We start from the raw sequence: 17070 nt of genomic DNA, 5'->3' as shown, positions 1-17070 counted from the left end.
TTGGACACCCCTGTATTAGATGCACAAGTTTTTAAACTCTACTTGTATAATGATTCCCAAAGATATTTTGGGATATAATCCTATGGCTGAAATTTTTACTTAGTAACAGTGAAGGTGAAAACCTAAGAAAACTATTTTACCACAGAATGACTAACTAGACCACCGAGTCTCAAACTTTAATGTGTACGAGTTACTCGTATTTCTTGTTAAAATGCAGATTCTGATTCAGTAGATATGGAGTAGGGCCCGGGATTCTGCATTTCTCACAAGCTCTGAGGTGATGCTGATACTGCTAGTCCATGGACCATATTTGAGTAGCAAGCAACTAGACTACTGCATTAGTAACTCGTTTCATGTATTAGTACTCAAGCACTCAGTTTAGAGTTTACTATAATAACTTTTAGAATAAGTAACTTCCTTATAACTGGAAAACAGATCTTATTCAGTTTGGATTTCTCAGAGACTCTAGTGTAATACATTCCACAAGAATGCTCAACGAATAAGAGCTGAATGAAGAAACAAAAATATCCATTTGTATAGCTACATAATACATATACATTTATATATCCACTTAAAATGTAATATCCATTCAGCTAAAGTTTATAAGCTCCACCAAAAGATATATTTAACCAAAATTGGCTACTTCCCCAAAATCTATTCAAGAAAATGTCTAATATCCAAAAGTCATTAAACACATACGTGTCCACTTGTCCTGCATTGTGGCTGTTTTCTGCTTTCATCCGTGTCAGTGCAGCAGCAGCTTCATCCAGTGCACAACTAACTGAGGATGTCAGTCTCCGGAGTACCTCAGGATCTGCAAAAGCTTTACCATCAGCAGTTGACAATTTGCCAATTCCTTCAGTGTGCATCAATCAATCAGGTAGTGCAGAACAACAAAAAAAAAGTATAAAAGTGCAAATTGTAATTATATTTCTAAATACTATTATCTAGGAAAAAGAAATGGTATAGAATCCATAGGTTAGGTTGACAGAAGATAAGGCTTATCAATTCAATTCTGCCACTGATGTCAAAAGGCCATGGCATAACCACCTATGTTTTAGTCTTTCTACCTTTACAATGCACATAATATTAATTTGTCCTCTACCTAATCCACATGTAACTTCATATGAGGCTGTCTATCAAATAAATGAGATTTCTTTCAAAATACATAGTCACACCATAAGATCTCTAGTACAGGATATCTGTCTTTAATATTTTCAGTAGTATCTTCAGAGGGGAGACAGTTTGTAATACTGTAACAAACAATTCAATTGTTTCTTCCTTTGGTCACAGCCATCTTCTGGGGCAACATTTTAAATTAAATTCATTCTTACAAATTAAAATTAAAAAATTATATACACAATACCCAATGAATTTATATCGTCATTTATAAAGAGCTACCACACAATCTACTAATGATATAACATGAATGCAAACTAAAATGGTGAGGTATTTTTCATTTATGAAATTGACAAAACAATGTCTGAGGTGTGAGGCCCTCTCAAAAATTGTTGATTTTTGAGTGAATAAAGAAATAAATACAGGCACAAACTTGAGGGACTAATTTAATAATAGTTGTCAAAATTTTATTTTACTTATTTATTTTTTGAGACAGAGTCTTGCTCTGTCACCCAGACTGAAGTGCAGTGGCACGATCCCGACTCACTGCAACCTCCGCCTTCTGGGTTCAAGCGATTCTCCTGCCTCAGCCTCTCGAGGAGCTGGGATTACAGGTGTGTGCCGCCACGCCCAGTTAATTTTTGTATTTTTTTTTAGTAAAGACGAGGTTTCACCATGTGGGCCAGGCTGGTCTCGAAGTCCTGACCTCAAGTGATCCACCTGCCTCGGCCTCCCGAAGTGCTGGGATTACAGGCATGAGCCATGGTGCCCAGCCAGTTGCTAAAATTTTAAATGCAAATGTATTCTTACCCATTGATAACACTTTCTAAAAATCTGTCCTAAAGAGATACTTGCACAAGTAAGAAAAGTTACAGATATATAAGGCTATAAACTATAACATTATTTGTGATACTGAAAAACTGGATATAAGCTAAAATTGGAAAAATTAATTATGGTTCATCCAAGCAACAGAATATTATGGTACCCTTCAATAAAAGGAGAAAGATCAATATAAACTGTCATGGAAGGATACCCACAATAAATTATATGGGGAAAAAAAGTTGTATTTTGTGTATTATTCCTACTTCATTTATAACAATCATGTATGTTCAAACATATACATGTATTTATATTATCATAAGCGGAAAAGTCTAGAAGTATATGTAAACCTTGACAGAAAATGGGAAGGTTTTGTTATCTACTTAATATATTTCACATTGCTTTAGCTATTTTATAATATGCATTACATATTTTAAAAATTAGCTATTTAAAATCAAGTTAAACATAGATTAAAGTGAATACGCAAGTAATCAACATGCAGCTCCCTAAATCAGTACAGATAAAGAAGTCATAAACTGATTAACTAAATTTATCTCCCACATTTTTATTTTATAATGGCTAACAGGTAAGTTTTCCTTGATAACTAGCTGATTATCTTTTTTTTTTTTTTTTTCAGACGGAGTCTCGCTCTGTTGCCCAGGATGGAGTGCTATGGCATGATCTCGGCTCACTGCAACCTCCCCGTCTATGGTTCAAGCAATTCTCCTGCCTCAGCTGCCTGAGTAGCTGGGACAACAGGCGCACACCGCCATACCTGGCTAATTTTTTTCTATTTTAGCAGAGACAGGGTTTCATCATGTTGCCCAGGTTGGTCTTGAACTCCGAGCTCAGGCAATCCGCCTGCCTCGGCCTCCCAAAGTGCTGGGATTACAGGCGTGAGCCACTGCGCCTGGACGCTGATTATCTTAATACCTTAAAAATATATGAGTTGAGCCCAGAAATACAAAATGTGAACATTTTCTTTGGGAGATAAAAAGTAAAATAAATTTTAGAGATTTTAAATTTTGTATAATTTTATAGAATTTGGGGATAATCTCATGTAACTATAAAGAGAACTAGACTTTTAAAGATATGAAAAAGATAAAACAAAAAATAAAGTACCTGCTGCTTCTAGCAATGCTTCTAGTCGTGCCTGTGTCTCTGGATCCACAGTGCGTAAGTCTGCTCCTTCTGCAGTACTTGATAAGAATATCTCTGATGTTGTTTTAAGCACTGGGTTATCCAGATCTTCTTGGTCCAAAATAAATGATTCGACCTGTTAATGAAATAAAGATGCAATATCCATGAAACTGATATCAATATGATTAGAATAACTACAATTTAAGGTAATATGACTTCTTAATTAGAACTTAAATATAAGCAGAAAAATTATTATAGAAACAAGGGAGTATGGGAATGGACTTTGAAGGACATTGTGACTGTTTACCTTCAGACATGACTACAGGTATAACACACATACACTAAAGTTTCCTCAAGAGCATTGTATATTCTGTGACTAATACAGAGCATGAAAAGCAATATTAAGGCCAGTCACAGTGGCCCACGCCTGTGATCCTAGCAGTTTGGGAGGGCCAGACAGGCAGATTGCTTGAGCTCAGGAGTTTGAGACCAGCCTGGGCAACAAGGTGAAACCCCATATCTATTAAAAAAAAAAAAATTAATACTAAAAAAAGAAAAGCAGGGGCTGGGCACAGTGGCTCACACCTGTAATCCTAGCACTTTGGAAGGCTGAGGCGGGGGGATTACCTGGGGTCAAGAGTTTGAGACCATCCTGGCCAACATGTTGAAACCTCATCTCTACTAAAAATATAAAAATTAGCCGGGCGTGGTGAGGGGGTGCCTGTAATACCCCAGCTACTCAGGAGACTGAGGCAGAATTGCTTGAACCCAGGAGAAGACGCAGGTTGCTGTGAGCCGAGATCGTGCCATTGTACTCTAGCCTGGGCAACACAGCAAAAACTCCCTCTCAAAAAAAAAAAAAGCATTTACTTTTTATTGAAACAAGTACATGAACATAACCCTGAGAAAATCCATATAGACTAGATAGAATAGAACAAACAACAACAACAACAAACTTGATAGCATAGATAGGTCATTAAGAGAAAAGTTTTCCTCTTTTCTAAATAATTTATTCAATTCTGACTCTGAAATAAGGGAAAATAAAAACTAACCCACTGATACCTGGAGACCTTTAGACAGGAACACTCCATGAGGTTAAAAACTACTTTGTTTACAGTGCTACACTTTGGGCCTACGAATACCTGGCACATAGTATGAATTTAATACATACTTGTTGAAATGAATGAATGGTATAAGCAAAAATCAACTTACAAAAATAAACATGTAACCCTCCAATTTCAAATAAAATTAATTCAAAATGTATTTTCTTAAATAAAATATATACAACCCTTCTGGGAAGCAATTTAGAAATGTGTATCAAAATACCTTAAAAAGCTCACTAAAAAATTATCTGAAAGCCAGACAAAAATTAATGTGCAAGGATGTTCACTGCAGCATTAACTGAAATTCCAAAAATGAGGAAAAATTATAATACAGAATTTGGGAAATACATGTTGTACATTTACATGATGGACTACTATGCAGTCATTAAAAACAATGTTTTTGTGACCACTGGCTCAGCTGTGAGGAGAAATAAAAAATTTTAAAAAAAAAGTTTTTGAAGCATATTTAATGGCATGAGAATATTCATAAAATTAAATAAAATACACAAGATTCAAAACAGTATGATTCTTATTTTGCTAAATGTACATATGTGTATATATGTAAATATAAACATGAGTACTCATGAGTAATATGTAATATGTATATTATTTACATAATATATGTAATGTATATCATATACATATATACGTATATATGTATAACATGTATGGCATATATGTAATTTGTATAATATATAGATAATATATATACTATATATATTACTGTAATATGCAAATATGTATAGCCAGGAAAAATTAACATATTTGTAGATAAAGAAAAACATCAGGAAAAGAAAGATTAAGTACTTCTTCAAGGTCACACAGCTAACAAACAAAAAAAATAAGGTTTCAAACTCAGGCCACATACCTACAGAGTCCATGCTTTTAACCACTAGGATATCACACATTTATAAACAAAGGACCACAGTATCTGGACTACATTATTTGGCATATCTGGCTAGTTGGTCATCAATTTTCACAATGGACACCAAATAAATATAGCCTAATAAAGACAGTAAAGTTAAAATAATTTATTTTATTATCTAATGATGTACTATAATTTTACAAAATGAATCTTTAACTTCAGACCTAAAAACATTGAGCTATACTGTAACACAGCTTCTTTAACATGTAACTACAGACAAAGATGCCAGATCCAATAGATAAATGCAGGCAACCAGTTGTCAAATGACCTTGAAAAGCAACTGCTCATACAACAGCTTAACTAAGGCCAAGAAATTAAGAGATATTTGCAGATATACATACCTGCCAGTTGGAAGGACAGGTAAAAACATCATTCCAGTGGAAAAATTATAAAATTATTTATTTAAAATAGTATTTAGATATTAATATTCCTATTTTATAAATATTATATGTCTCATGTAACATTTTAAAAAGCCAAGTTAAGGATTTCCAGTAGTCTCTCATTCTCTCAATACTTACTAAAGGCGCATTTGAGATATATATATCTCTCTCTCACTATGATAATACAAAAATGTGGTAGAAGAAATAAGAAAGACTCCAACAACTATTACAAAAGGCCTCAAAGAGAAATAAATGATACAACTATATGCACTAATGAGGGAGAAATCACTTCCAGCCCTAGTAACCTGTGAAGACTTTGCACAAGAAGCAACATTTGAACTAGGCTTTGAAGGACGCACAGAATTTCAATAGGTAGTTAGACATAGGGGTAGAGGTGGGCAGAAGAGGAAGTATATTTCAGATAGAGGCAGAAAATGAAATAAAAAATAGGCTTGGAGGCTGGGTGTGGTGGCTCATGCCTGTAATTCCACACTTTGGGAAGCCAAGGCGGACAGATCACTTGAGGCCAGGAGTTCAAGACTAGCCTGGCCAACATGGCGAAACCCTGTCTGTACTAAAAATACAAAATTAGCTGGGTGTGGTGGCACATGATTGTAATCAGCTATTTGGGAGGCTAAGGCACAAGAATCGCTTGAACACAGGAGGCAGAGGTTGCAGTGAGCTGAGACTGTGGCACTGCACTCCAGCCTGGGGAACACGGCAAGACTATCTCCAAAAGAAACCCCCGTTTTTTTTGGGGGGGGAAGGGGGTGGGGCTTGGAGATGAATTGTCCACTCAAAAAATGTAAGGTACGAGCCGAGCACAGTGGCTCACGTCTATAAACCCAGCACTTTGGGAAGCCAGGGTGGGGGGATCATTTGAGGCCAGGAGTTTAAGACCAGCCTAGGAACCTAGTGAGATCTTGTCTCTACAAAAAATTTTAAAATTAGCCTAGCGTCATGGCATAAAACTGTAGTCCCAGCTACTCATGAGGCTGAGGTGGATCATCTGAGCCCAGAAGTTCAAAATTACACTGAGCTATGATTGTACGACTGTATTCCATGTGGATGACAGAGCAAGACACTGTCTCTTAAAAAAAAAAAATTAATATAAGGTCTTTCTGCATTGCTGGTGGAAACATAGTGGTGTAGCCACTGTGGAAACAGTTTGACAGTTCTTCAAAAGTTAAACATAGAATGATCATATGACCCAATAATTCTACTTCTTAGGTATATACCTAGGAGAATTAAAAATATACATGTTCATACAAAAACTTAAACACAAACGTTCATACCTGCATTCTTTATAACAGCCAAAAAGTAGAAACAACCCAAATGTCCATCAGTAGTAGATGAATAAACCAAATATGATATATATCCATGCAATTGAATATTATGCAGCCATCAAAAGGAAGAAATACATGATATAGATGAACCTTGAAAACATTATGTTTAGTGAAAGAAGGGAGACACAAAAGGTCCCATTATATGATCCCATTTATATGAAATGTCCAGCATAGGCAAATCCATAGAAAAAGACAATAGGTTGCCTGGGGAGTGGAGAAGGGAAGAACAGGAGTGACTGTAAGTGAGTCTGAAGTTTCTTTCTGGATTGATGAAAATGTTCTGGCATTAGATAGTAGTGATTGCTATACAACCTTGTAAATATACTAAAAATCACTGAAATGTAGACTTTAAAATGCTATATCTTATTGCATATGAATTATATCTCAATTTTTAAAAGATATAAGGTACCTAGAATACAACTATGGCATTAGGCTAGAAAGAACAACTGGGAATAGATTTGAGTAGACCATATAAAAGGTGACAGACTGTTCATTGCCTGCCTGATTACCACCATTAGAGAGAGAAAGAACCAGTAGCAGTGACTTCCTGGGTGTCAATAATAGCATCAGGTAAATAAGATGGCACATTCCTAAGTGCTTGGGAAGAATCAAATTCAGAAGAAAAATACAAAATGGTGATGTGTCCCTTGCTTCAGAGGCTTATAACTTCTCTGAAAATATAACGCATAAGATAATTTATTGAGTTAATTCTACGTCTTACAGTGGATGTAAACTCAAGTTTCAATTAGGCAGTAAGACATAATGGAGAGAATATTACACTGGAGATCAAGAGAATAAGGTTCAAGTACCAGTTCTATCAGGCATTGTGTGTAAATTCAGACATAATACTCAACCCTTCTGACATTCTATTTCTTCCTCAATAAACAAAGACACTATCTGCCCCACCTACCTTACAGTGCTATTGAAATCCTGAAATGAGGTAATGAAGGTAAAAGCATTTTGAAACAATAAACCACCATATAAATATAATTTTTAGAACATGATTCTGTGTAATTACAATTCTTTTGTCCTGTCCCTCACCACAGTGTCTATTTTCTCCATCTTTTCAAAGTGGAAGAATCATACTGAGAATCTAACATGATGCATTTTATCAGCACTCACTTGAACTTTTGAGTGTGGTTTTATGCATTTTACATCTAAGATCTGACCCATATGATAAAATTTTAAATATCCACAATACTTGTGGGAAAAAAACCCAGAATGAGTTATAGTTAATACAAAACCATACAGATAAATGATATGAATACATTTGTATCAATCAGATTTCCCAAAAAGCACCACTGTTTCCTTTGTCCCACCCTCTTTATAACTTTAAAAATGTCTGTCTCAATGTGGAATCAATAAAAGGACAAAATATCCCATTATGCTTATTATTTTGGAAATATTTGAGAGATTACTTTTGGCGGTTCACAAATATCTTACCTAATAAATCTGCTGAAACATACTCTTACAATTCAGATTGCATTGGCATTACTTCAAAATACAGCTGGCTGGGTACATGTGGCCCATGCCTGTAATCCCAACACTTTGGGAGACTGAGGGAGGAGGACTGCTTGAGCCCAGGAGTTCAAGACCAGCCTGGGCAACATAGTGAGACCTTGTCTCTATGAAAAATAATTTTTAAAAATTAGCCAGGCATGGTGGCCATGTGCCTGCGGTTCCAGCTACTCAAGAAACTGAGGTGGGAGGATCGCCTGAGCCCAGGAGGTTGAGGCTGCTATATGCCATGATCATGCCATTCCACTTCAACCTGGACCCTGCGCGACAGAGACTCTGTCCAAAAAAAAAAAAAAAAAAAAAGATGGAAACCATTTATAGCTACGTGGAGATATGTTAAATATGACAAATTCTGTATACATTCTGTATACTTAATATAAAAGGCTTGGTGATAGAGTACAGAAACCATGTCTATATATAACACATAAGCCCAAAATAATAGTATGTCTAATGAAATTAGTCTTCAGCAAGCAAACGAATATAAAAGCCTTATACTTTCTTACATATAGCTATAACATCATAGCAATGTTCTTATTGCCTGATGATACTGTTACATAGCTCATCTCTATTCAGTAGCTACATTCAGCAGCAAATAAATACATCCACTTACAGCAGTATTATTTTTTGCCAAAGGCAAGTTCTAAATACCAAAGAATCTTTTTTCCTACCTCTCACTAGGTACAAGAATAAAGGGTGGAGGAAAAAGAGTGGTAAAGGAATATGGCCCATCAAAAACTACCTGTTTTTCCCTTATATCTCCTGAAATACTAAAGACAAAAACCTTTGCCTTCCTCCTCAAAAGGTTATTTTTCCTTCTTGCCTTAAAAAAAAAAAAAAAAAAACAAGGAGTATGGGAGTGTGGTTTTTAGCTTCAACTAAAACAAACAAAAGGAGGAGTAGGGAGAAGGGGGACAAGCATTTTGTCCCATTTTTATTCCATTTTGACATTTCAGAAATGAACCACTGGATGCAACAGTTACCAAGGGAGATTACCACAGACTCAGCTATTATCACCTAAAAGAACAGTCAGTCACTCTGGCCGTCTAGTTTGAAAAATCATTTATTAATCCAGCTATGATTTAACCAAAACTCACGTCCACTTTAAAACAGTTTCTATGTAGCGCTATAATTAAAACTTCCAATAATAGTAATATGCTTTAAGTCTTATACTGTAATAAAATAATAAAATCTCATATTACATTGATCAATAACTAATTGTTAACTTCTCTCAGACTGTATTTCTAGAAATGGTAATTGCTAGCTAACAGAGAAAATAAGTTATTAATAGTAAAAAATAATATTCTATCATAAAACATGCACATTATATTTGTTTATGTATTCTCTAGTCTTGTGGTCATACAATGCAGGGAACAAAAAAAAGAACACCAGCCAAGCTCTTAAATATAAATGAAAAATACATTGTTTTCCACAGAGCCCTTGGAATTGGATTATGAAATTTTTACTTTTAACATGTTAAATAAATTTATATTTTGAGTTAGAGAGTCAAATATTAGTAGCCACAAATTTCATTTCTGGTATCCTTTAAGAATATTCTAGGCCAAGCTGGGCGCAGTGGCTCACGCCTGTAATCCCAGCACTTTGGGAGGCCGAGGCGGGTGGATCACAAGGTCAGGAAATCGAGACCAGCCTGGCCAATATGGTGAAACCCCGTCTTTACCAAAAATACAAAAATTAGCCAGGCGTGGTGGCAGGCACCTGTAGTCCCAGCTACTCGGGAGGCTGAGGCAGGAGAATTGCTTGAACCTGGGAGGTGGAGGTTACAGTGAACCGAGATTGTGCCACTGCACTTCAGCCTGGACAACAGAGTGAGACTCCATCTCAAAAAAAAAAAAAAAAAAAATTCTAGGCCGGGCATGGTAGCTTATGCCTGTAATCCCAGCACTTTGGGAAGCCAAGGCTAGTGGATCACCTGAGGTCAGGAGTTCGAGACCAGCCTGGCCAACATGGTGAAACCCTGTCTCTACTAAAAATACAAAAAAAATTTGCCAGACCTCATGGTGCATGCCTGTAGTCACCGCTACTCGGGAGGCTGACACACAAGAATCGCTTGAACCCAGGCAGCGGAGGTTGCAGTGAGCCAAGATCGCGCCACTGCACTCTAACCTGGGCAATAGAGCAAGACTCCGTCTCAATAAAAATAAAAATAAATATAAAAAGAATATTCTAGGCTGGTTAATTTAAAAAAAACAAAACAAAGAGTCATCACAACTCTCATGAATTTCAACTGGAGCTATGAAAAAGTTCAAGGAAAGACTAAACCTTTATCTCATTCTACCTCTCCTCACCAACCTTCAAAAATAAAGCTCCCAGCTGGGCGCAGTGGCTCACACCTTGTAACCCCAGCACTTTGGAAGGCTGAGGCAGGCAGATCACCTGAGGTTAGGAGTTCAAGACCAGCCTGGGCAACATGGCAAAATCCTGTCTCTACCAAAAATACAAAAATTAGCCAGGCGTGGTGGTGTGTGCCTGTAGTCCCAGCTACTGGGGACCTGAGGCAGGAGGATTGCTTGAGCATAGGAGGCAGAAGTTGCAGTGAGCCAAGATCATGCCACTGTACTCCAGCCTGGGCGGCAGAGCGAGACTCTGTCCCAAAAAAAGAAGCTCCCTTAAGAAATTCAGATTTGATCATTTAAAATGGGAAGGTATTTTAAACAACCAAAATATACATTTTTAAAACATGTCCTTGCTAGTCCTCTTTTTCATATGTATATTTGAATAGGCCAACATGTCTTATCCTTCCCCTACCCAATGTGAGCCCTCCACTTTAAGTCAGGATCAGCACCATTTTGGAATGCCTATTGTTGATCTCTACTCAGAACAGCAAAAAGGATGGGCCAGTGTTCCAAGAAGTAATTACTGAAGGACATAACAATTCCTTTTTTCAAAACACACAGTACTCCAAAATTCCAGCAGTAGCAACCACCATAATCATGCTCTAAGATCAACTCAAAGGCAAAAAGTAATACTGTTGTAATTTAGCACCAAATAATGACAAACTTAGGGGTGAGTTTTGTTGTTACAAAAAGGCCTAATATACTCAGCAACAACATCTTAAAATACTGGAATAAAAAGGCTATATTCATTAACATAAAAGTTTTTCAAGGTTCTTTCTACAATGAAAACTTTATTCCCACCCAATCTCAGACTCACAATCCCCTCTTCTCAAAAAACAGAAAAGAGGCCTGGGGCAGTGGCTCATGCCTGTAATCCCAGCATTTAGCGAGGCTAAGGTGGGCAGATTGCTTGAGCTCAGTAGTTAGAAACCAGCCTGGGCAACAGGGTGAAACCCTGTCTCTACAAAAAACAAAAATTAGCTGGGCATGGTGGTGCATACCTATAGTCCCAGCTACTTGGGAGGCTGAGGCGGCAGGATCATTTGAGCTGGAGAAGGTGGAGGCTGCATGAGCCATGATCACACCACTGCACTCCAGCCTGGGCAAAAGTGCAAGACCCTGTCTTAATAAAAAACAGAAATCATATCTTGGGTTTTCTGAAATTGGTTAGCTTCATGTAGCACAAAAAAGAACCATCATGCTTTTCCTAAATCTAAGTTAAAGCTGAAGAAAATTATCCCCACTTTGCTCGAACACAAAAACTTCATTTTTAAACTATAGCTTTAACACAGAATCTATTATCTTTTGAAGTCCCTAACTGAAAACAGGAGATGGAAAAATCTTTTTAAAAATCTACTATTAAGTACCTTTAAAAACATAATAGGCTACCATTAATAAAATGTCTCATATGTATCAGCCTTTTCCATATACTATTTTATTCAACCATCTTAACTACTTAATGTTAAGTGACTGGCCCAAGATCACATAACCATGTGAGGATCTGAAGCTATGTGTTTCAGACAACAAAGTTTACACCCTTTTCACTACACCAAAGTGGATGAAGTGAATCTTCTAAACAACAGAGTGTAACTAAAACAAATACTAACCAGTGTAGTGAACAGAAAATCTACAGCTGTCCTAACAATCATATTGTCAGAAAATAACTTTGGAATTTAAATTAAATGTAACAGATTATCAAGCCCACTAACTCTAATACCAGATCAATCATATCACTCCTTTGGCTAAAATCCTTCCCATTTCTTAGGTAAAGGATCCAAATTTCTTTGTATGGCACATATAGTTATTTAGGATTTGGCTTTGACTATCTTTCCAACTATATCCTTGTTGTATTCTATTTGCTTTTTATATTCTAGCCATACCAAATTGCTGTAGTTCTTTGAACATATCATCTCTACAAAAAATAAAATTAAAAATTAAAAATAGCCAGACATACTAGCATGCACCAGTGGAGTCAGAGCTGCTTGGGAGGCTGGGGCGGGAAGATGACTTGAACCCAGGAGTTCAAAGCTACAGTGAACCATGATCAAGCCACTGCATTCCAGCCTGGATGACAGAACAAGATATTGTCTAGATGAGTGCGTGTGTGTATATATAGATGTGTGTGTGATACATCTCTATCTCTGTCTCTGTCTCTCTCTCTCTCTCTCTCTCTATATATATATATAGTAGCTAGTATTATTATTCTTGATGCCAAAGCAGTGGAAGTATATATACCAGGGTATATAAGAGCTTGATATGTTCTAAGAACTACAGCAATTTAGTATGGCTAGAATATAAAAAGCAAATACAGCATAAGGATATAGTTGGAAAGATAGACAACGCCAAATCTTAAATAACTATGTCTGCCATACCAAGGAATTTGGATCCTTTATCTAAGAAATGGGAAGGATTTTGGCCAAAAGAGTGACAGAATGACAAGACAGCATGGGAGAGAGAGCTAATGGAAGAGGGGGCCAAATGTGCTTTACAATAAAGCGACTCAGGATAGTTAACCAGCTCCCGTGAGAAGTCCTAATGACTCAGTCACCTCTTATTAGGCCCAACCTCCTAACACTGTTGAACTAGGAACCAAGTTTCTAACACATGAACTTTGGGAGACACATTCATCATAGTGGAGTGCAAGGGGAAAGTATGAGTTCAGTTTTACAATTAATGAGCCTGAGATGTTTATGCAATATACATACAGTAGGTATTAATAGTTGGAAGGTCTCTTAAATGAAACATAATAGAAGTGAAAGGGAAGCCACATGGATATCTAAGAGAATGTACCTGACAGAGGGAACCAGAAGTGCCAAAGGCCCTGAAGCATCACAGCCTTGGTGAGTTTATAGAACATAATAAGGAGCAGTTGTGGTTTTGCTCAAAAATAAGCACAAGACAATCTTATGCTGATGGACTATGCATCCTTCCATTTTAAATTACTGCCCCTTTAAACCTGCCACTTAGAGCCCATCAATCTCCTGAAGCAAGACACTCAAATATCAATCTTTAGAGTGATCTACCAACTAACACAGGGCAATGATCCACACATTGCATTTGGTATCTTGGACTGTCACAGAACCATGAGAAAATTAAATGAGGTGATGCAATTAAAGTGCGCAATGCCTAGAACACTCAAATATAATTTATTAATATCTAAATAGAGTTTAGAAGGACAAATATAATTTGAATAAATAGGCTGGGCATGGTGGCTCATGCCTGTAATCCCAGCAGTTTGGAAGGCCAAGGCAGGACGATCACTTAAGGCCAGAATTTCCAAACCACCCTAGGTATTGAGACCTCACCTCTACCAAAAAATATTTTAAAATTAGCTGAGTGTGGAGTGTGGCTGCGGATGCCTGTAGTCCCAACTGCAGGGGTGGGGTGTGGAAGGGGAGGTTTGAGGTGGGAGGATTGCTTGAACCCAGGAGGTAGAGTTTGCAGTGAGCCATGATCGCACCACTGCACTCCAGCCTGGGCGAAAGAGCAAGACCCTGTCTCAAAAAATAAACAATAATTTACCTTCTTTTTTCATTACCAGGAATATTAATATTCCTGAAAAGACTGATGTCTTTTTTCCCCCCCAAGACAGAGTCTTGCTCCATCACCCAGGCTGGAGTGCAACGGTGCAATCTTGGCTCACTGCAACCTCCACCTCCCAGGTTCAAGTGATTCTCCAGCCTCAGACTCCTGAGTATCTGGGATTACAGGTGCGCACCACTACACCCTGCTAAATTTTTTGTGTTTTTAGTAGAGACGGGGTTTCACCATGTTGATCAGGCTGGTCTCGAACTCCTGACCTCATGATCCGCCCAGAACATAAAGTGCCTCAGCCCCCAAAGTGCTGGAAGACTGATGTCTTTAAGGACAGGGAACATATTTTTTCATCTTTGTAGTCCAAAGCCTAGCACAAAGCTTAACAAATAGTAGGCTCTAAATAAATAATTGTGAATAAATAAATCCACTCTAGGCCAGGTGCGGTGGCTGACGCCTGTAATCCCAGCACCTTGGGACACAGAGGCAGGCAGATCACCTGAGGTCAGGAGTTCGAGACCAGCCTGCCCAACATGGTGAAACCCCATCTCTGCTAAAAAATACAAAAAATTAGCCGGGCGTGGTGGTGGGCGCCTGTAATCCCAGCTACTCGGGAGGGTGAGGTAGGAGAATTGCTTGAACCCAGGAGGCGGAGGTTGAAATGAGCCAAGATCGTGCCACTGCACTCCAGCCTGGGCGACAAGAGTGAAACTCCGTCTCAATCAATCAATCCACTCTAAAATACCAATCAGAATTCTTAAACTACCAAGGACTCTAACCTTTAAAGGACATAATTCTGTTATGCAAAATGTGAGTTCATGAAGAAGTCCTACCCCAAATTAACCAAGATTTTCTTCTGTAGAGAATGAGTGAATAATTTCAATAGATCAGCAACAAGGAGATATATACAATAGTACTTGTGATACTATATCATCATATAATTCTAAATTCTGTTGAGGGGTTAGTAATAGGTCAAATCCATGATTTTAAGTATAGCCTCAAATAACGGTCTCTTCAAACTAAAAGAAAATAAACTTTTCATTGCTAACCTATCAGTCAAGTCCCAAGTAAGACAGGTACCAAAATATAGTACAGACTCTTATTGTTCATTGAGCTGAAATAATTAGTAACCTAACAAAACTAGAAGCATTAGAGCAAGTGATAAGACTGTGACAATACTGGCTTGGAAGTCAAACTGTATGTTACTTAAACATTGAATTTACACCTCCTTAAGCAGGTGTTACGAGATGCAAAAACTCGGCCGGGCACAGTGGCTCAAGCCTGTAATCCCAACACTCTGGGAGGCCAAGGTGGGTGGATCACTTGAGGTCAGGAGTTTGAGAGCAGTCTGGCTAACATGGTGAAACCTCATCTCTACTAAAAATACAAAAATTAGCTGGGTGTGGTGGCCGGCCCCTGTAATCCCAGCTACTCAGGAGGCAAAGGCAGGATAATCGCTTGAACCCAGGAGGCAGAGGTTGCAGTGAGCCGAGATCACGCCACTGCACGCCAGCCTGGGCAACAAGAGCGAAACTGTCTCAAAAAAAAAAAAAAAAAAAAAAAAAAGTAAAAACTCTAATTACCATGTTTTATAGTTTATTCCAATTATCCATTTGTTTGTTGCCCTGGAAAAAGAAATTCTGTCCATATTCTTCTTGGAGACTAGCCCACTCAGAAGACAACTACCCAAACCAACCATCTCCTTCCTCTTCGGTCTTATCTCTTCTAAAACATATACTCAGGCTTTGTGAGAGAGGGGTTGCACAGGGTAAATGGGTTAAAAAAAGGAAAACAAACACTGATACTACAACTTGTTCTCCTAGCAGTCTGGCAAATTTAAATTACATGGTTTAAATTACATGAATTTCTCCCTACCTACAGCATATAGAAAGGTACAGAAATTTCAAGAGCTAGAATGTTATGGAAGTGGGAAGGAGGGGGTTGAATCATTTGTCTATTACCACAAATTCTGCATCATATTAAACATCTCCTACTATACCTCTCCTAAAGACCACATCAAGAGAACAAGAATATAACCAGTAACCAATAACCCAGAATAACCAAAACAACAATGAAAAATAACAAAGTCAGAAGACTTACACTTTCTCATTTCAAAACTTACTGCAAAAAGCTATAGTAATCAAGACAGTGTGGAACTGGCATAGGGAGACATATAGATCAATGAATAGAACAGACAGTCCAGAAATAAACCCTCACATGTAGTCAACTGATTTTTGAAAAGGGTGCAAAGACAATTCAAGGGGGATAGAAATAGTCTTTTCAACAAATTACGCTGAAAAAACTGGGTATGCACGTTCAAAAGAATCAAGTTAGACCTCTACCTCACACCTTATATATAAAAATTAACTCAAATTGGATCAAAGACCTAAATGTAAGAGCTAAAACTATGCAAGTCTCAGAAGAAAACAGGCATAAATCATAAATCTTTGTCATCTTGGATTACACAATGGTTTCTTAGACATGACAACAAGAGCACAAGCAAAAAGATAAATATATAAATTGGGCGTCATCAAAATTTTTAAACTTCAAGTGACACAAGAAAGTGAAGACAAGACTGGGTACGGTGGCTCATGCGTATAATCCCAGCACTTTGAGAGGCCAAGGCGGGAGGACTGCCTGAGGCCAGGAGTTTGAGACCAGCCTGGGCAAAATGGTGAGACCTTGTCTGTACAAACAGTAAAATTAGCTGGGCATGGTGGCGTGCACCTGTAGTCCAGCTACTTGGGAGGCTGAGGGGAGAATTGTTTGAGCCTGAGAGGCTGAGGCTGCAGTGAGCCATGATGGAGCAACTACATTCCAGCCTGGGCAACA

The 17070-nt window shown here is 37.8% G+C and overlaps 1 protein-coding gene across 30 annotated transcripts in view; it reads right to left on the bottom strand.

Annotated features, from left to right (window-relative positions):
- Positions 1–17070, bottom strand: part of ANKHD1 (ankyrin repeat and KH domain containing 1) — a 145558-nt gene that overhangs the window by 110259 nt on the left and 18229 nt on the right. For 23 of the 30 annotated variants that reach the window (XM_014345050.4, XM_063604255.1, XM_003829179.6 and 20 more), the window contains exons 2-3: positions 3061–3214; positions 700–856 (exon numbers count right to left, since the gene is read on the bottom strand). In XM_014345050.4, the coding sequence (XP_014200536.1) occupies positions 700–856; positions 3061–3214 (311 nt within the window). The remainder of the gene's footprint in view (positions 1–699; positions 857–3060; positions 3215–17070) is intronic. The other 7 variants (XM_014345047.5, XM_063604257.1, XM_063604253.1 and 4 more) reach the window with 1 other exon arrangement.

The sequence above is a fragment of the Pan paniscus genome, chromosome 4, assembly GCF_029289425.2.
Source record: "Pan paniscus chromosome 4, NHGRI_mPanPan1-v2.0_pri, whole genome shotgun sequence".
NCBI classification, from domain to species: Eukaryota; Metazoa; Chordata; class Mammalia; order Primates; family Hominidae; genus Pan; species Pan paniscus.
This window is presented reverse-complemented; position numbering and strand designations above follow the sequence as displayed.